At 37.7% G+C, this 21,066-nt stretch overlaps 1 protein-coding gene across 2 annotated transcripts in view; it reads right to left on the bottom strand.

Moving 5' to 3' along the window:
- Nucleotides 1–21,066, bottom strand: part of LOC119799433 (arf-GAP with coiled-coil, ANK repeat and PH domain-containing protein 3-like) — a 107,236-nt gene that overhangs the window by 44,151 nt on the left and 42,019 nt on the right. For both annotated transcript variants that reach the window (XM_038309327.1, XM_038309326.1), the window contains exons 2-8: nucleotides 18,912–18,969; nucleotides 14,591–14,710; nucleotides 13,984–14,037; nucleotides 5,544–5,602; nucleotides 3,100–3,283; nucleotides 2,484–2,528; nucleotides 2,307–2,402 (exon numbers count right to left, since the gene is read on the bottom strand). In XM_038309327.1, coding sequence (XP_038165255.1) covers nucleotides 2,307–2,402; nucleotides 2,484–2,528; nucleotides 3,100–3,283; nucleotides 5,544–5,602; nucleotides 13,984–14,037; nucleotides 14,591–14,710; nucleotides 18,912–18,969 — 616 coding nt within the window. The remainder of the gene's footprint in view (nucleotides 1–2,306; nucleotides 2,403–2,483; nucleotides 2,529–3,099; nucleotides 3,284–5,543; nucleotides 5,603–13,983; nucleotides 14,038–14,590; nucleotides 14,711–18,911; nucleotides 18,970–21,066) is intronic.

Below are 21,066 nucleotides of genomic sequence, written 5' to 3'. Positions count from 1 at the left end.
TTTTTCTTAATGTAGTTGTGCTTTGCTTTATGTAGTTGCGATTTCCTTAATGTAGTTGCGCTTTGCTTTATGTAGTTGCGATTTCCTTAATGTAGTTGCGCTTTGCTTTATGTAGTTTTGTTTTTCTTAATGTAGTTGTGCTTTGCTTTATGTAGTTGCGATTTCCTTAATGTAGTTACGCTTTGCTTTATGTAGTTGCGATTTCCTTAATGTAGTTGCACTTTGCTTTATGTAGTTTTGCTTTTCTTAATGTAGTTGCGCTTTGCTTTTTTGTAGTTGCGATTTCCTTAATGTAGTTGCGCTTTGCTTTATGTAGTTTTGTTTTTCTTAATGTAGTTGCGCTTTGCTTTATGTAGTTGCAATTTCCTTAATGTAGTTGCGCTTTGCTTTATGTAGTTGCGATTTCCTTAATGTAGTTGTGCTTTGCTTAATGTAGTTTTGTTTTTCTTAATGTAGTTGTGCTTTGCTTTATGTAGTTGCGATTTCCTTAATGTAGTTGCGCTTTGCTTTATGTAGTTGCGATTTCCTTAATGTAGTTGTGGTTTGCTTAATGTAGTTTTGTTTTTCTTAATGTAGTTGCGCTTTGCTTTATGTAGTTGCGATTTCCTTAGTGTAGTTGCGCTTTGCTTTATGTAGTTGCGATTTCCTTAATGTAGTTGCGCTTTGCTTTATGTAGTTGCGATTTCTTTAATGTAGTTGTGCTTTGCTTAATGTAGTTTTGTTTTTCTTAATGTAGTTGCGCTTTGCTTTATGTAGTTGCGATTTCCTTAGTGTAGTTGCGCTTTGCTTTATGTAGTTGCGATTTCCTTAATGTAGTTGCGCTTTGCTTTATGTAGTTGCGATTTCTTTAATGTAGTTGTGCTTTGCTTAATGTAGTTTTGTTTTTCTTAATGTAGTTGCGCTTTGCTTTATGTAGTTGCGATTTCCTTAGTGTAGTTGCGCTTTGCTTTATGTAGTTGCGATTTCCTTAATGTAGTTGCGCTTTGCATTATGTAGTTGCGATTTCCTTAATGTAGTTGTGCTTTGCTTAATGTAGTTTTGTTTTTCTTAATGTAGTTGCGCTTTGCTTTATGTAGTTGCGATTTCCTTAGTGTAGTTGCGCTTTGCTTTATGTAGTTGCGATTTCCTTAATGTAGTTGTGCTTTGCTTTTTGTAGTTGTGATTTCCTTAATGTAGTTGCGCTTTGCTTTATGTAGTTGCAATTTCCTTAATGTAGTTGCACTTTTAGATTTGTAGTTGCAGTTTGTACTTCAGGGCCACCGTACTACAGCCCTGTTTTCGATTTAAAAAAAAAGAAATAAGTCTAAAAAATTATAGTGTAGCTGTTTCAAGAGGTATAATAAAAAGGCACTTGATGCACGATAGACTGCATGTCATTACAGTAGTTAGTCAGAACTGGTGGAAAGGGGTATGCACACATTTCAATAGCAAACGTGCAAAAATCATGTGGAACTTAAGTGTCTACACTTCAAAAAATTTAAATCTCAATGAGTAATTTATTCTTAAAATAAGTGCATCTTTTCTTGAATTAATGAGGTAAGTGTAACACTTTGCCAATGGAACAAGACAATTTACATTTAAAATAAGAAAAAAACGATTACATTGTCTTCTTTCAAGTGCATATTATCTAATTATCTTATTTTAGGAGTAAAAATACAAATTCCATAGGAAAATCATTTTATTTTCCTTCTCAAATTATGGGTTAATGTACTTCATTTAAGACTTTTTTACAAATTTTTAGATCGTTTTTGCAGTGTAAGGATGTTTTAATCCTCCGGTCATCTTCTGATTCTGCGAAACCCGAGAAAAATTGGCTCTGATCAGCTTAGACGATGGAGTTAGATTGTAAACAAAGCGGATAATCGACTTTTTTGCATTAGCAAAATAAAAGTGTTATCTGGAGTATCCTACTCAATTTTCTGAAATCATTCTTTTAATCTAATTTGGAATAAATGTGTAATTTAAGGTTGATCATCCTAATTTAAACTGAGAATGAACTGATGTCAGAGAAAAACGGCAAAGATCTAAAATGCCTCAAGAAATCTAGCTTTATTTTCACATTTTAATGTGAAATAAAAGCTGGAGTACAGGACAACAGGGCTCTTACATATTTTAAGGGGAAAAATGAATACATTTCCAAACATTTAGCACATATTTCAAAGTTTAAATATCCTCTTGTGTAAATATAGCCTATTTCTATAGTCAGAAACGGAAATATGCAAACCAGGCGGGAAGGAAAGAAGATGGACATACGAAAGGATGGAAGGGATATTTTATACAAAGATATGAAGAGATACTTTGCTTACATCAGCGGCAAGTTTCTTCATATATGGGTCGAGCTCATCAAGAAGGTTGTATCCCTGCTGGAACAGCGAGTACTGGGCGTTCATGAATGAGAGCATCTGCATGGAAAAACATTAAGGTTAAAGATCAGCATGAAGTCCCAGTAGAGAGAAGTGTCTGTAAATTCTCCCCCGACGTACCGCATCCAAGATCTCAAATTTCTTCTTTGCCTGAAGGACGTTAATCTGTGGAAAAACGACGACAAACATGAGTAAAAATAAGCGACTGGGATGACTCCCTCTAGTGGGAGCCCTTCATTTCCCTTTTCTGAGAGTACAGCAACACCATAAAGTCCGACTGAAGTTAACGGTGATAGACTATCCTCAGAGTGCCCTCATATAAATGATCGCATTGACTTTTTTCCCTCGCACTACAGTGGTGAACACAGCCCCAGAGGGATGGCTCGGTTAAAAGCTTTGCACTGTATGTCGTAAAGATGCAAACCTAAAAGATATTTTGTGCTACATTAAATCTGTCACTTAGACATACAGTGAAATGCCTGCAGCTTTGACCTTCTCTGCATAGAGACACAATGAATTAAAGGTTCAAAAGGGTCAGATCTACAGCAGCTGCATGAGAGGGATGTCAGGAGACAAGCTAGAACATAAAAATGGGGGCAGAACCATGCGTGGGATCACTCTGAATCCGTTTTCTTTGTCCTTCGCCAGTAATGTTGCTGCTGGAAAACAGGCTAATCCATCTTCTTTATTCATGTTACTGGTTGTTTGTTTACACTTTACTGATCATTTGACTAACCTGCAGGACGTAGTCTAGAGCAAGATGTCGGAAGCATTTGCGGGTGATGCTGAGTGAGCTGGTGGCTTCTTCGACCTCGTGCGGCTTGTTCCTGGGCGCCTGAGCGTTCTTCACCTGCGCTATTTCCATATCCTCCCGCACCCTGTCAAAGTGCTTTTTGGTCTCCTTGAACTTCCGAACATCCCTGACACAAACAGACACAAAAATTTGACGTCTACTCAAAACTTCACCTCAAACATCATCAAAAAGTTATGATTTGTAGGTATTTCAAGTAACCACTGCAGCTAACCACAGATTCTGGTCTATTGTGCATCATTTACAGCAGTGGTTCCCAACCTTCTTTGACATGTGTCCCCCTTTGGGTATTTTGTCTTACCAGGAGTCCCCCTCTCAGTGAAAAGTATTGATAATTGTCCAAAAGTGGAATGTACAATAACTGATTATAAAATAAAAAAAATATTTTACATAATCTTTTAATTTGAAGATTTAATTGTTCGGCATTTCAGCTTTAAATCAAAAATAAAAAAAACAACATAAATATGTTGCCTGTCAGTTATTAAGGAATTGAAACAAATACTAAATAAAATCATATTATAAACCGGCATTTATAAAACTGGAGCTCCCTTATCATCACATTTGAACTTTATGAATTGGGAACAAAATGCAAAACAAAAATTATAGTAAGACTGATTTAATTAATTTTATTTGTTTTCATCAAGACACCTGAGCTGCTTTGATAGGCTCCGATAGCTCAGTATTAAAATCAGCCGATATCAGACTGTTCTCTACATCCAGTCTGTTCCTCTACTTGGTTTTGATGTGTCAAAGCTGAAGGTGAATTCAAATATATATAAAAAAAAAAACAACACATTTTTTGGTGGATAAAAGCTTGTTTAATTTTTTAATGTGGTTCTCACAAAGCAAAACAGATCCCAGCCCTATTTGGTCTTACTACATAAGCAATAACATTTTTTTTTTTTATTTTGTACCGCTCGCAATGCTATGGAAGAGGATTAGGGCCACTGGAAAAAAAAAAAGTGAACAGATTTTTTTTATTTTATTTCAGTATAGTATGGGAAAAAAGTCAGAATTCTGAGATTAGTTTTTCTCAGAATTCTGACTTTAATCTCAGAATTCTGACTTTTTTCTCAGAATTCTGACTTTAATCTCAGAATTCTGACTTTTTTCCTCAGAATTCTGACTTTAATCTCAGAATTCTGACTTTTTTCTCAGAATTCTGACTTTAATCTCAGAATTCTGACTTTTTTCCTCAGAATTCTGACTTTAATCTCAGAATTCTGACTTTTTTCCTCAGAATTCTGACTTTAATCTCAGAATTCAGACTTTTTTCCTCAGAATTCTGACTTTAATCTCAGAATTCTGACTTTTTTCTCAGAATTCTGACTTTAATCTCAGAATTCTGACTTTTTTCCTCAGAATTCTGACTTTAATCTCAGAATTCAGACTTTTTTCCTCAGAATTCTGACTTTAATCTCAGAATTCTGACTTTTTTCCTCAGAATTCTGACTTTAATCTCAGAATTCTGACTTTTTTTCTCAGAATTCTGACTTTAATCTCAGAATTCTGACTTTTTTCCTCAGAATTCTGACTTTAATCTCAGAATTCTGACTTTTTTTTCAGAATTCTGACTTTAATCTCAGAATTATGACTTTTTTATTGTCAGAATTCATTCAGAATTCTTAAAAAAAAAGGCAGAATTCTGACTTTTTTTCCCATGTTAAACTGAAATAAAATTTAAAAATCAGTTAACTTTTCTTTTTTTTTTTCAGTGGCCCTAATCCTCTTCCGTACAATGCACTCACGGACCACTATGGGTACGAATACCCTCTGGTTGGGAGTCACCGATATCCAGCACATTTAGGTGACAGTAAGTATACACTGGAAAAAATCGAAATCTAGATAAGTCATTTTTTCTTAAAATAAGTGCATTTGCTCTCGGTTTGAGGAGGTAAAAGAGACATTTTACCAATGGAACAAGACAATTTACACTTAAAATAGGAAAACACAATTGCATTGTCTTATTTCAAATGTATATTATCTAATTATCTTATTTTAAGAGTAATAATACTAATTTCTTTGGCAAACAATCATATTTATCTATTCAAATTAAGGGTAAATACACTTAATTTAAGATATTTTTACTTATTTCTAGATCGTTTTTCCAGTGTAATATTAAACGTATGCATCTGCTCAAATCAAGGGAAAATAAACATATTTCAAGAAAAAAAGGCTCACTTGTGTTTTAGTTTTTGCAGGGCATGTTCTAGAGAGACACTGGCCCCTGTTGGCCCCTGTCTAGAACCTCCCCTGCTTAGGTTGATGATTATAATATTGCAAAAACATGAAAAACTTCAAATGATATAAATAAAACATGCAAAATGTAAAAAAAAATGTGACAGAAAAATAATGGCTGGTTCTCTCACTCTTTCACGAAGTTGTGCAACTGCTGCTTCACAGAACGCTGGGCTTGATCAAACAGTATCTGAAAGAGAGAAGAAAGAAAACAACACGATTTTAGGTTCAGAAAAATGAGAATAAATGAAAAAGCCACACAATCATATTGATAAAACAAAAAGACAAAAAGCAGATAGTGAAAATAATTCTCTATTAGAAAAGAAAAGATGTAAATGCTACAATCCTCCAATCTTGAACCTTATTTCATGAATTCAGTGTCTTACACCCTCAGATCAAAAAAAAAAGGAGCTAATTTCTAGTAGAATGGGGAACACCAATGTATCTACATTAGTCACCATCAGGGGGCGACAAAGCACATCTTTTTCATTTAGTTCCACAAGACAAGTGATTCATAATTGATCAAGTCAGCCTTAGGAAAGGAATAGAAAGGGAACCCTGCTCTAACTTGAACATGTCTACTCCGATATAATACCAGGCTTTTTTTTTTTCCAGATTTTAATTAAAGCCCCTTCCCCTGCGCCCTCTGAACGCATCGTCTGCTGCTGCTAAATAGGTCACTTGAACACAGAGGGAGGGGAGAACTGGGAGGAGAGGCTTTTAGTTCTGCATCCGATGCAGAACAGAAGAGCCTGGCTGAACCTACATGCTGTCATAAAACAACTGCGCTGCTGGGATGGTCCAGTCTCCCTGCACAGGAAAGATTTAGAGTCTAAATATAATCTGGAAGTGGTCAGTTTAGTGGATTTCCAGAAACCACCAAATGAGTCATTTTTGTGTTGATGCTGGCTTTAAAGATGTATTTTACTGGCATGCAAAACAACTGGATTAAAAGAAATCTTCAGTAGTAAGAAATCTTTTTAGATTCCTTCTTAGAGAAGACAAAGCACTAGAACGGGCCCGCACTGTGTGTCTAAGGCGAGTCTGTTACTGTAGATGCAGTTTAAAGGGCTCTTAAAAAACAGATGTTGTGGAGCTGTCCATTCATGCCATCAGACGCCAACCAACGCTTGGTGACTGAAAACTAAATTAGCAGGACTGCGGTGAGTAAACACCACAGCGCAGAGGTGATTATGTTGAGCGCGGAGCTGGATGGTGGCACAATGTCGGCCACACGCTGCATGCTTGGCTAACCCAGCATTCCACGGTCTATGGTGTTTGCATGTTGAAGGAGACTTCCTGGCTCTGCTAAATTTGCAGATTGGTGCATTCTTTGACTGTTTTGCTGGAACGAGCTCCAGCCTTTCACAGGATGAAGAGCAAACAGGTTGACTGTGCTTTAAGTGGAAGTTAGTTAAAAGCTTTCAGCTCAGAATAGGATACTTTATATTAAAGTTTTTTCTAAGGTGTAGGTAAAGGGGGTCATCCATATCTGAAACAAAACTATAATGTTAATAGTTAACTGTTAATACAACAAACATGAAATTTTCTTCATGAAATAATGTATAGAATTGTATTAGGGGTGGAACGGTTCACAAAATCCATGGTTCGATTCGGTTCACGGTTTCGTGGTCACGATTTTTGGTTCGGTTCGATATATGTTTATTGTTACACCGAAAAATAAAAAAATTAATAAAAATTAATGAAATTAATGAAAAAATCCCCCAAAAATTAATGAATTGTAACTATTTTAACGATCCACAGAAACCCTGGATCATTTCCGCATATTTTGCTGCTTTGAATTTAATCATCTGGCGCATGCCCTGTACGATCTCCAAGGAACTCAGAGCGGAGCGGACGGGAGCCACAGCGGAGGCTGTATGCTGTGCTTTGCGCAGGCGGTCTGGAGCGCAGCGGGGCGGATCGCTGACGGAGTATGTGGGATTTCGGGGTTAGCATGACATGTTGGTCATGTTGCTGTTAGCATAAACAAAACGTGTTGCACAATGCTTGCACACTGTTGCACTTTTATCCACAACTTTCTTTCCGTCGTCATCGTAGGTCACTCTAAATGCAAAGCGGTCCCGTACAGCAGACCTATAAAGTGCTGCTGGCGCGTCTTCCAACTCCTGTTCTTTCCCACTCGCCATACCCAAACAATTCTCCACAACAACTGATTTTTTTCTGCTACACCCGGCTACGCTGCTTCGCTTCTTCGTTTACTACTGGTGGTTGGCTTTGGTCGCAGTACCGCCACCTTCTGCTCTGGAGTGTAAACGCTTCGCCTATGAGAAAAAGGAGCAGCGTGTGACTTTTTTCATTGTCAGAATTCAGTCAGAATTCTGAGAAAAAAGTCAGAATTCTAAGAAAAAGGTCAGAATTCTGAGAAAAGGTCAGAATTCTGAGAAAAAAGTCACAATTCTGAGAAAAACATCAGAATTCTGAGATTAAAGTCAGAATTCTGAGATTAAAGTGAGAATTCTTAGATTAAAGTCCGAATTCTGAGAAAAAAGTCAGAATTCTGAGATTAAAGTCAGAATTCTGAGAAAAAAGTCAGAATTCTGACTTTTTTCCCATGTTAAACTGAAATAAAATGTAAAAATCAGATAACCTTTTTTTAGGGCTGTTTGATAATTCAATAACGATATATATCGATCGATAGACGTGTGGCGCAATAGAAAAAAAGAGAGTCGATAAAAGTTCGATAAAGAAACGCAGTTTTCCTTCCTTCTCATTGTAGTCTAGCATGTAGGTTTATGCTAGTCACTACTTCCTCCTAACCAATCACAATCGCGGACCCAGGCACGCCGTCACAAAGCTCCGCCCTCTCAAACCACTACACAGAGCACATGAAGATGTCGCAGCAAGGAGAGGCGGAGGAAATTGTTCCAAAGAAGGGTTTTTGTAGTTTGCCAGTTTGGCAGTATTTCGGTCATGGAAAGTCGGACCAAAAACAAACCACAGTCATCTGGAAAATTTGAAGTGAACCAGTGAAAACGAAGTCTGATAACACAACCAACTTTTTTTTTTTTATCATCTCAGCCGCTCACAGCCGCAGGAGTACGAGCTGTGTAGGCCCCGACGCGGCTCTCCTCCGAGGAATCTTCGGGGATTTCGGGAAATAATATATATTTTTTCAGTTCTGGGCAGTTTCCCACGTAGTTCTAACAATTGAGATAAAAAATGCTGAGGGGCCAGAAACTTCAAAGTAATAACTGTTATTATTTTTATTTTGGTCACTTTTCTGGTCACTTTAGTTTATTCTTTGTCAGTATTTAATAACATAACTCAGGTCTCTTAAGTTATTTTTCTTTATAACAATTCTGTTATGGTTAAAAAAGTTGGTTAAATAAAGATTTAATTCGAAGTCTGTGTTTGTGTTCTTTATTAAAATTAAATCATTTAGCAATATCATAAAAAGTCCAGGCAGAGCTGCACATAAAATATGGTTTCAAATCTTTTCAATAATTATCGATATCGATCAATATGCATTTTTTTTTATCGATAAGCTTTTTTTCTATATCGCCCAGTCCTACTTTTTTTTTTTTTTTCAGTGGCCCTAATCCTCTTCCGTAGAAAAATGAACATGCAGACGATGCCTAAAATATTACTCCACATTGCTGCTTGGTCTTGAGGGGATCCCCTCATCACAACGCAATCGGATCCATCCCCTCTGTTCTACTTTACATCAAAGAAACAAAGAAAACCTTTGATGAATCATATTATTGTCCACTCAGCGAATGACTGGAGGGGAGAGAGAGAGAAATGAGTCTGAAAGCCCAGCTGGGCTTAAAGTGGAGGAGGCCAGCTGATCCCAGGCCAGGCCGCGCTCTCATGGTCTCTATAGTGCAACATGCTGAAGCAGACAAAGCAGGCGGAGGGAGACCGAAGTAGAAAGCAGTGAAAACAAAGAAAGCTGCGTGTAACATTATATTTTTAAAGCTCTCGTATGATTAAACTTAGAGTGCCAATCGAATCAAAAGCCACTTCTGCTTGAAAGAGCATCAGTCCAATAGAACAAACGCTGCGTCGCTTTAAGAAACACTCTGCTGTGGCATTGACCCACTTGCTGACTGAATCATGAAACATCAATTTCACAGCAATGAAACGCAAACATAAATTTCACAGCAATGAAACGCCTCCCTAATTAATGCATATATTACAATTGGGAATGAAGACATTGTTCACAATCTCAGCATTTGAGTTTGCTTTGTTTTAATGTTTAATTAAGTGATATTGTTGTCAAATATGGCTGCGCAATGCAATGCTCTCATGGCTAAACAAAGAAATCCCTCTTAAGGGCCTTACCTCAGCCAGTTGCTTCTCTTTAAAAAGTGCAGAGTTCCTCGCCAGCGTATTTTAATTTATCCCTGCTAGAATGATATTCAGGCTGCCACACTTATTTTTTTAAGATGCATTGTCCCTTTGACTGACATCTGGGCTCCCTTCCCCTAAGGCTCTGTCCAGCGCATTTCAGCACCGCAGGTTACGCAGAAAGTTGTCTAATTACGGTGAAATCGGGCCAATGGAATTTTAAAGAGAGTAACGGATGCAGAAACTGTGTATTTAAACACATTTACTTCCTTATTTAGACATATAAATAAGAAAAACTCTGTGGAAAATAGGGGTGAACAGATTACAGATCTTTAAATATTTTGACACGCCCATTCTGATTTTTAATGATACAGATTTTTTTTTTTCTGACTCAAGATATTTCAATCTTATCCTACTGAAAAAAAAAAAAACATTGCCTGTGAAACAATAAAAATTTCTGAAATAACTGCTCTCAAATGTAAATTAAAGCTTAAAGTGTTATCAGTGGGTGTGGTTCAGAGCTTTACAGAGGTAGATCTGATTGGTGGAAAAGATCGGCTTCACATCCAATTATCGGTTAATCACTCACTAGTGAAAACGTGAACCAATCACCCTAACAATGGGTGCAACTGATAATTATTTGGCTAATTTAATTTAATTCAATTCAATGTATTTATATAGCGCCAATTAACAACAGAGGACATCTCAAGGCACTTTACAGTTCAACCAGATCATCCAGTCAGGAAGAAGAAAGAAGGTAATCAAATTATCTGTTGACTATTGTTTGTATAAAAACAATTACCAGACAGCAAAAGGTTCATTAAAGATGATTTTATGTATAATTTGAACCAAGGTAAAAGTCTATTGAGGAATTCTGGACAGAGCATATTAACAGAACAAAAGGTTTTTCATCTTAAAGCTACAGTGTGTAATAATTACAGGGATATACAGTCAGAAATGTAATATATTATACATAACTATGTTATTTATCATCATCTACGAGCTCAGCCTCTTAACCTTAATATTTGCGTTGCCTTAGAATTCGTTATTTATAATTACATTGGAGCGGGTCTCGCAGCCATGGAGGCAGACATCTTTGCGCTACGGCAGCGCAGAGCCAACAAACTAGCGATTGCGAGATCGCCCATTACGGTCGAAAGTAACTACGGCAAGTTGAGAGAGATTAACTCAGACGGTACTGAACAATCTATACCCTACACAGACTAATGAAATACTATCTGTAAAATTATCTATGTAAACAAACCTCATCACTTGAGAAGGTAGGTGATGCGGACGTCGTGGAAGACATTTTGTCCCGTAACGCTCGCCGTATTGTTGGGGGGGAGAAGCGGTGGGGGGGGGATGTTCATGTTGCTGCGGTCTGCAGTCTGACCGCTAGATGTCGCTGAAAATTACACACTGTAGCTTTAAATGGAAGATATTTATATCTTTTTTTTTTTAGAATCTAAATATAATTTCTGCTCCGAGTATGTTGTTTTGAAGTCTGTAGTTCCAGTTAAAGATTAATCAGTGACTACATTTAAAAATTAAAATTTTCAAATTTAAAACTTTTCTTTTTGATAAAACTTATAGTTAGATTGGCTCAGGTTATCCTATGCTGCTATAGGCTTAGACTGCTGGAGCACATAGGGACCCCTATTTGATCATTCTGCTTCATTCTATCTCTATTCTCCCACTCTGTTAGTTTAATCTCTAACGTTCTGCTCCCTCTGCTTTTTCTCATAGTAGCTTCACCTCATCTGTTCCTGTTTGGCTGTGACTCCATCCTCGAAAGAAATATCAGCTGTGCTGCTGCCATCAACACCTTTGTTTATGGATGCTGGAGATCTGCCTGATTTTTAGTGTAGTCCTGTTTCTCTGCCTGTGACTCGCTGAATGTTCTCTCTTTCTCCTCTGACATGGGAGCCGCCTTTTACCGTTGCATTTTATATCTCTGCTTCCGTCTCCTTGAACCCCAGTCGGCCTCTGCAGATGGCCGCTCACACCGAGTCTGGTTCTGCTGGATGTTTCTTCCTGTTAAAAGGGAGTTTTTCCTCTCCACTGTCGCTACAAGCATGCTTAGTGTGAGGGATTGCATTAGAGTCAATGAGTCGATGCAATCAACTGGTTTTCCTTAGATAGAAAAGTTTGAATCAATTTGACTTCATGATCTTGTGAACTGTAAAGTGCCTTGAGATGACATGTGTTGTGAATTGGTGCTATATAAATAAACAGAATTTAATTGAATTAAATGTCAATTATTTCAATAATTGATAAATCCCAATTAATCAAATTCATTCGGCTCTACTTCAGAGTTGTTCACCAACTGACAAACAAACAAACAAACGCTACAACCTCACCAGCAGACAGAGAGTCAGTTTTGAAAGCAGGGGTTAGACATCCATGTTTGGGAGGGAAGCTAACTTGACCAAGTGTCAGAGGCTTTGTTTTGTTTTTCCAATAAAAAGCAACATATCTGCAGCTGCGTGGCGATCAGAGCAAAACCGCTCAAAACCGGGGAGGTATAAATATTGCCTCCAATATGGAGAAAAGATCCAAATCTAACAAAAAAAACAAATCTAACAAAAATGAGCTGAAAATTATGTCCAATTAATTATCCTTGCAGTTAGATTTGATAAAGAAATTTGCTAGCTAAGATAGTCATTAGCCAGGCATAGCTTAGAGCCATTTTGTTAGTTTTTTTCTTGCCTGTGTGGTTCTAGATCAACTCATCTCTCCAGGCTCCCATCTTAATGTTTCGTCCAAAGATATCAGGACAAAAGTTTCAATCTGCAAGCATTACAATGCACACGTTGGCAATCATCAATGCAATATTCATATGAGTATAGAACACTTGGACTCCGTATTTATCAGAGAATCACATTTTAAGTGCTCGGCTGTCATGTTTAGGTTGAGTTGCACCAAGATGCAGACGGAAACTCAGCATCAGCATTAATTTTATAATTAAACCGATAAGCTTGCAGTCTCTGATTTAAATGCTGCTCTATAGAAACATGAAAAAAAGAGTTCATGTCAAAGATAATGGTTGGTTTTCTTCTTATTCAGTTTAAATAACCATATTATTTAATATTATAATCCTTAAACTTTCAACTTTGATCTACACCATAAACACTCAATGGACCGATGCTAAACCTGCTAACATGAGAACTCAAATTATTCATAAATCCATATGTTGCTTCAACAGAAGGATCGCCGACAGCTTCCTGACACATTTTATTCAGAAAATGTTCATGGCTGATTTTATTAGCCTATAGCGGCCAAAGGCCTTTTGAAAACAAAATGAAGATTCTGTCATCATTTCCAAGGCTTCTTTGGTATTTTAAAGCAGAAATGTGAGAAAAGAGGCTCATAGGCTCCCAGCAGAATCCACACATGAAGTGGATGAGCCAGCAAATGTCATGAACTCTACAATATGGCAAGGTTATGAAGGATTATTGAGGTCCATCAGCTAAATCTAATCTGACTTGAGTATTTGCCCCCTCCACTGCTCAGAACGCCAACCTCCATGTACATCAAAGATGAGTTATTTTTACATATCTTACCTATTTTTTCGCATACGATTAATTACCTTGCAAGCGAGTTGAATTTGTGAACAAACTACTGAGTTTAAAGTTTGCCAGAAGCCAATAGAATCTATTCTAAAGTGCGTATTCAGCTCGGCAAAGAACTCATGCTCTTCCTAAACACTGAAGTCCTAAGACATTTTTCTTTCGTTGTTTCTTTCTTTGCACAGGTAAACAGCACATTTCTTCTTCTACGCTTGCATTATCGGCAGAGCAGACGCTGAATGCGCACTTTCATCTGGTTTGGTCTGCCGCGGTTTCCGTAGACTCGTGAACGCGCTTCTAGGAAATCCTATACACTACTGTTTATGCTCTAAAAACATTCTAAATGACTTCGTTTCGAGTAAATTCTGGATGCTACCCACTCAGGACACTTGGAATACATTGGACGAGCAGTATGGAGGAATATTGACACGTTTTTTGTGGACTTTTATGGACCTTTCTGTCTCGGTCACCATAGACCTCCATTATTTGAATGTCAGCAGACAGCAAGAAGCCTCCCGGATCTCCAGATGCATTTGAGATATCAAAAAAGTACTCCAGAGTGTTGTTCAGCATGGGGGTGAGTAGAAAATGAAGGCTAATCATGTTTTGGGTGTACTATTACTTTACGGGACCAGAGACTGTTAGCATTGTGCTGCTCGACTCTACCCACTGTCAATAATTCACCTACCATGTGGTAATTAATGATCTCTTGCAGACTTTCTCCGCACTTTTCCAGGCACTCCTGCAAAGAGAATCAAAGAAAATTTTAATGTTTAGCTATTTTAAATATAAAGAAGCAAATGAAAGCTGCCATGATAAAAAAAAACGTCAATATGACTTGTACAAAAAGAGGCAAAGAAAAGAACTGGGAAATGTAAGCTGATTTATACAATCGCTGTGTTTTTAACAACCTATGGGAAACACCTATAACTCTAAAGCTGATTCATTCCTTATTTTACAATGGAAAGTCCAAATCTGAACAAGACATTAATGGGAATAATAACATTTAGTCAGAAGTTTGAAGTCAAGAAGGCGTTTATTAGACAATTTTAGACAGAAAACATTAGAACCGTCTGGAAATTAAGCCCAAGTTCTTCCAGGCCAGATGTGATTTTCACTAACTAATCAGTGAGTAATAAGGTTTATTCACATATAAACCAACCCAGTAGGACAACACCCAAACAGTAGGAAACTTGCCTTTTACAAGCAAACCTTTAAAGGTTAAGTACTCATTAGGAGTTACATTTAATAAATGTAATGAGCGATAGGGAGGCCGGGTGGAGTCAGAATCTCACCGAGATCATCTCATCCTTTTTGCACTGCTGAGACAGATCCCTGATGCCGTTGACAAACAGCTTGTTGGCGCTGATGTATGCCTTCCCAGACTCGATCATCCCGCTGCATAACTTCACCAGCTGCAGAAGAGAAAAAGAAAAGAGACACAGTAAATCAACCAGCACTGTATAACATATATATACTTATAGAATGTGTGTCAATATGGGTTTCTAAATACAGGAAATACAAATAAACTGAGAGCCAAGTATCAGTATCTGTTTCAATCCAGTACAAACTAATCACATAGTCTGAAAGATGTCCTCTGTTTGGAAAAAAGAATAATACAGGTATGAAACTGGGTCAACTGGAGCTTTATATGTAAACACTAATAGTTTTATCTACAAAAGCAAAAAATAAAGAGAAGTTTGTTGCTCTGTGATGGGCCAATGATCTCTCTGAGGTGTAACTGTCCTCTTCAAAAGCAGCAGCTCCCCATTACACCTCTAAAAGGACAGTGGATGGATGGTCTTTACTCCTAACGCTCATCAGACTCATCCTGAAGCATTTAGAAACAGTCAAAGACCTTTTAAAAGACCCAAGAAGAAGGAACAGAAATTTTCCAGCCAATCCATAGAACAGACTTTTCTACATTTGTTAAAAGATCACAGGAAAAAAACTGAATGGTAAAACACAAATCTCACTTTAACGAGAACTTTAGGGGATTTTAGATGTAAACATGCTTTGGGTTTGTAGACTGAAAGTGATAGATGAGAGATTAGGAGGAAAAATCATGTCCAACAACGAAAGGCTTTCAGCATCGATAGCAGGAAAAGACCAGCGTCTCTAATCTGACAAACTGGGATCGAAAGTCAGGATCAGGGTCAGAGTCGGGACCAGATGGACTTCTGACACCAGCAGCACAGAAGCATCTGGCCAACAGGAAAGCCAAGACAACTCCATGACCTCTCGCTGAACTGTTTAACCCAACTGAGTGACATTTGATGTCCATTAAGCAGAGAGAGGGCAGCCAGTGACACAAAGCCATTAATGCTGGGAGTATGTATGGGATTAGGGATTAGATGGAGAGAAGATCAGAGACTAACAGTAAAACTATCTATTGTGCGCTGCAAGAAGCTTTAAGGTGAACATTTTTATTTTTTTCCTTCTACTCATGCTATAAGGAGGACTACTACCATGCATGCTTCACTTCTTATAAAGGTTAAAACAACAAAACATAAAAATTTATATGAAAGGAATTCTTCCTTTGCAATAAAAGGGACAGAGGGATCAATGCAGCCAGCAGAGAATGCACAATCATTTAAGCTTTATAAAATATGGATGATCTTTCTTAAAACAAAGCTTAAACTGAAGAGGATTGTTTTTTTTAATCGGATGTATGCAGCGGACTTTATCATTTAACTCCATAGAGGACAGTACTAAGGTCACAGCTTTAACATTTTGCAATTCTTCGCATTAAGAAAATAAATATTCATATTACCTACAAAACAAAAGCTTTTTATTTTATTCCATGTAACCAGGTGCTAACTTAATTATTGATCAAGAGGCTCGCTTTGTCTTAGAGCTGGAAATAAAGGAGAGGTGAATGCAGATGTGTTCAGCAAGTATTGAAATTCAGCTGATTTTTCACTTTAAAAAAAGGAAACAATTCATTAAATTTGAAGGATTATGCCTCCTAAATGTGTCCAACAAGCAATGCTGTGATTGAAAGTTTTACAGGCAGATTAATTTATCATTTGGATTAAAAACATGCTTTAAATGAAGTTTGGAAATGATTCAGTGATTAAGTTTAATTAAGGATAAATAAACTAAACTTAAATTTTTTTCTTAATTTTTCTTAATTTTTCTAAATTCTTATCTCTTCATTAATGTATGTGTTTAATTACTTATTATTAAAAATAAAATGCAATAATAGCATTAAATCTTTAGAAAAGCTCAAGTTTTCTATGATGTGCTGCAAAACACCTTGATTAGTCTGGATCCTGTAAGTAAATTAAAAAAATGCAGACTGGCTCAACATTTTAGATTTAAAAAAATTAAAGTTTCAATGTTTTTCTGGCCTCTAGATCCTCTCAGCTGTGGGATTTGAACTGTGTCCGTTATCAAAACCATACAGAAAAACAGCCATTTCAACTTCTACAAACAAAATAAAGTGCACCATGGAAAGCACATTTTCCTATAAATATTTTTTTTCGCATAGGATTGTCTAGTTTGCAAGGTTTTAAAGCTTTAGAAACAGATTTGAAACAAGTTTGTTTAGATCCCGTGAAACGTAGAATATGGCCTTTTAGCATACTGGCCAGTAAAAAGCCAACATGTTTTATAATTTATAGAAAATCAACACTATACTGCCTAAAGTATTTCTCTCCCCTTCCAAATCATTGGCATGAGGTGTTCCAATCTCTTCCATGATCACAGGTGTATAGCAGCAAGCATCTGGGCCAGCACACTGTTGTGAAGGAAGGGGTGACTTTTAGGAACTCAGTGAGTTCCAGCATAAAACCAGGGTTCCTACAGCATAAGGCGAGTTAAATTCAAGACTTTTTAAGACTTTTTAATGCCACTTGAAATAAAAATTTAAGACCAAAATCACAAGAAACACAAGAAAAACCTGCTTGCGACAACTTAACCCAAAGGTTTATTATAACATAAACCACTGCACTAATGTTTTAGATTTTGAAAAGCTTCCCATACAGGAAGCCACTTGTGCAACAGATCCAGTCAATAAATTTTCTTGCTCCTAAATATTCCAAAGTCAAGTGTCAGATGCACCATTAGACAATGGTAGCATTTGGGAACGACAGCAACTCAGCCTTAAAGTGGCAGAGAAGATCAGGTTGACTGAAGGAATGAGGTCACAGGATGCTGAAGCTCATAGTGAGAAAAGGTCACCAAGTTTCTGCAGAGTCAGTCACTACACACCTCCAAACTTCATGCGGCCTTCAGATCGGCTCAAGAACAGAGAGCTTTGTGGAATGACTTTCCATGGTCGGGCAGCTGCGTCTAAGCCATACATCACCAAATGTAATGCAAAGCGTTTTGATGCAGTGGTGTAAAGCATGACGCTGCTGGACTCCAGGGACACAGAGACATGTTCTCAGGAGTGACGAACTGCACTTCTCCATCTGGAATATCTGATGGAGCAGTCTGGGTTTGGTGGTTGCAAGGAGAAGGGCACTTATCTGACTTAATTGCGCCAATTGTTAAGTTTAGCGGAGGGGGGATCATGAGGTCATGGGGGTTGTTTTCCAGGAGCTGGGCTTGGCCCCTTAGTTCCAGTGAAATATACCCCATTTACACTACCCTTGAAAAACCGTGCTGAAACCGGTCGCAGCTCAGTAACTGAGATAACTTATCGTGTGTAAATGGAAAGCAAACTGAACTGAACCAGGCTAGACACAACCGAACTGCGCTAACTGCAGATCAGTTCCAGAGGTGGGCTCGGCTCGGTTCTCTCATAACAAGAGTGCATGAGCAGAACGCGTCATCTCCGTCTGGCTGCACATTCCGATTCACACTCCATTCCAGTAGTTGGCGGTAATGCCCCTCCGGAAGTTGCTTGCCAACCATCACAAAACAGAAGAACAACAACAACTATAAACAATCAAAATCTTCTCCACGCAATATTTTAAATAATGGCATTTTAAATAGTAACACCAAAGTACAACAATAATAATCAAGCATAACTTTCTGAATGTGACGGGCGCCGCCATTTTGATTTGCTTGATTCCCTCCTTCTTCGATTTCTTCTTGTGTTTTATGGCAGTTGGCAAACAACTTCTAGTGCATTACCGCCACCAACTGCTCGATTTCCTCCTTCAATACTGGCAGTAATACCGCAGATCGTCACTAGGAGGCGAGGAGGCGAGGAACCGAGATACCGTGATGTGTAAACGGTCGTCAGAACAGAGCTCGGCCTGGTTAACTGATCCGAACTCGGACCGGTCTCCACATGGATCGGTTTTTCAAGGGTAGTGTAAATGGGGTAATAAACTCTTAATGCTTTGGCAGACCAAGACATTCTAGACAATGGGATGGGTTAAATGCAGAGGTAAATTTCTCCAATCAATCCGATCAATAAAGTTTAATGATTTTTATTATTATTTTATTAGCTGGCCCATTCGTCTACCAACATGAGTGTGCACCAGAGCACAAAGCAAGGTGCATTTACCAAAGGGCACATGGTGCATGCCCATTCACCAATGTGATATAATCATATGTTCACTGTTTAAATAAAAAAAAAATAAAAAAAATAAACCAAAGATGTAATCTTTCCAATCATCACCAAAAACTATTATAAAGAATGTATAAGAAATGTTTTACCTTTTCTAGTTTTGCTTCGATCTCCACAACTTCTGTCTCCACTTCATCAATATTTGTCCTGTGAAAGAAAAAAAAGTGAAAATCACTTAATGCTTGAAAAGTAATGTTTTACCACAAATGGAACAAATTCCATTAAGGTCATCCATCTTGGAGGAGGACAGGCGTTTTCCAGCCTATTAGTGCTTTCTCACGTTCTCTCAGACTTCTGTGGCACCCCATAAATCTGCCAGCGAAGGATCGGGTTCTTGTGGAGCAGCAGCCAGACGTGTTTGAGCTGCGCCCGCTGAGATAGTTTGGGCGTGTTTGCAGTGAGCGAGACGCTGCTCTGGGAGCAGCGCGGCTCTGTCAAAACAGAGCGACAGACGCGGTCTCTGGACAGTGGCGTGAAACATGGCTGGTGGTTTATGACACAAACGCACAGCTGTAACCGCCGCCGGTTCCAACCGCATCTGGAGCCCCCGCCCCGACCCTTGAGATTTATGCAGCGAAGTGCTGAATGATGCTGGCCTTCCAACAGCAGTAGTGATGTCTGAGTGGGTGGACTAAAAGATGATGCTCTGCAGCCATCTCCTGCACCCTGCTTCAACTTATGGATACAATATTCTAAAGGCAACTGAGCAGTCCACATTGTTATGGCCTTTTCACTAATTTTTCTATTTTTAAGAGCAACTAATCCATCAATACAACCTTTTATTTTGCTAATAAGCTGTATAAATAGATATGTTACAGTGCTGCCTACATGTCCTGGAGCCATTCACATGACATTTATTACATATTAGTTGTGCAGGGAGTGGTGGTCTAGTGGTTAGGGCATAGAGCTTGAAATCCTGAGGTTGTAGGTTTGAAACCCACTCCAACAGACTGCCACTTTGGGTCCCTAAGATAGACCCTTAACCCTTAACACTGCTTGCAAATGGCATCCCACTGCTCCCCAAGTGGATTGTTTTATTTGTTTATACTGTTTTATTTGATTTGCTGATAAATGTTTTTGAGTATAAATTAAGAATTGTAATTGAACATTTATTATCATTGTGTGATTTTTATTATATAAAAGGGGAAATAAAAACCAATACTAGGGATGAACGATATTGGGATTTTGGCCGATATCCGATATGCCGATATTTTAAAACTCGTGTAGCCGATAACCGATATCGATACCGATGTTAAAGCTGGACAAAAATAAGTAGTCATTGAAAATAGCAGTTTTGTTATCCATTTCTGACACTTTGAAAGATAATATACTCAAATATATTTTCATATGCTGATATCAAATTGATTTTTAAAAACGCGGTATCGATCTATTTTACTTTCAAAATCTCATGAAATTTCATCGTTCTGTTACAAACTCTTGTGATATTTTGCAAATTCTTGTGAGATTTTGTTAGTAAAATAGATCGATACCGCGTCAATATATTAACATATAAAAATATGTCAAAATTTCGATGACATATAGCAATATTTCATTAGTAAAAGAGATTGATATGGTGTTTTTAAATGGCAATATATCAGCATATGAAGCTATTGTGATATTTTAACGTATCAATATTTTTTCCCTCGTCTTTAGAAGTTTTTAAGTCTGTAAAAAAGAAGTTTTTGAGGAAAAAGTAGTAGTATTTTTTATTTATTTTTTTTAGACTTTAGAAAATCAGAAGCTGATCAAATATCGGGTTAAATATCGGTGGGGTGGCAGATGTTCGATATTCAGTTTTGAGGCCGATACAGGCCGATACCGATAGGAGGCCGATTATATCGTGCATCCCTAACCAATACTGGCTCAAAAAATGGGGCCAAAATAATAAGAAGCACATATCGGGGATCAGTTAGACTGATGTCAAAATAAAAGCTTTTTTTTTAAGGCATTTGCCTTTAAAAACCAACCCCGACAGTAGCAAGATTAATATGTGTAGAACTGAGTTGAGTTCTACGTTATCAATCTGGGATGGGTGCTGTTCAGTCTGCCTGTGAAAGACTGAACAATACTTAGTACAATACTTCGAGTTGATTGGGTGATAATGCGCTTTCAGCCAATTGTAGCATTGAATCGTTGCGTTTCGTAAGCTGATGAATCTAACTTTTTTCAAATCCTGTAAGAGGAAAAGCACAGACATCTTTCCCATCTAAAAATGAGCAAAGTGCTTCTATTTGCCCCTTTTCT

Source organism: Cyprinodon tularosa, unplaced genomic scaffold (assembly GCF_016077235.1).
Source record: "Cyprinodon tularosa strain WSP-4 unplaced genomic scaffold, ASM1607723v1 ctg66, whole genome shotgun sequence".
Classification (NCBI taxonomy): Eukaryota; Metazoa; Chordata; class Actinopteri; order Cyprinodontiformes; family Cyprinodontidae; genus Cyprinodon; species Cyprinodon tularosa.
This window is presented reverse-complemented; position numbering and strand designations above follow the sequence as displayed.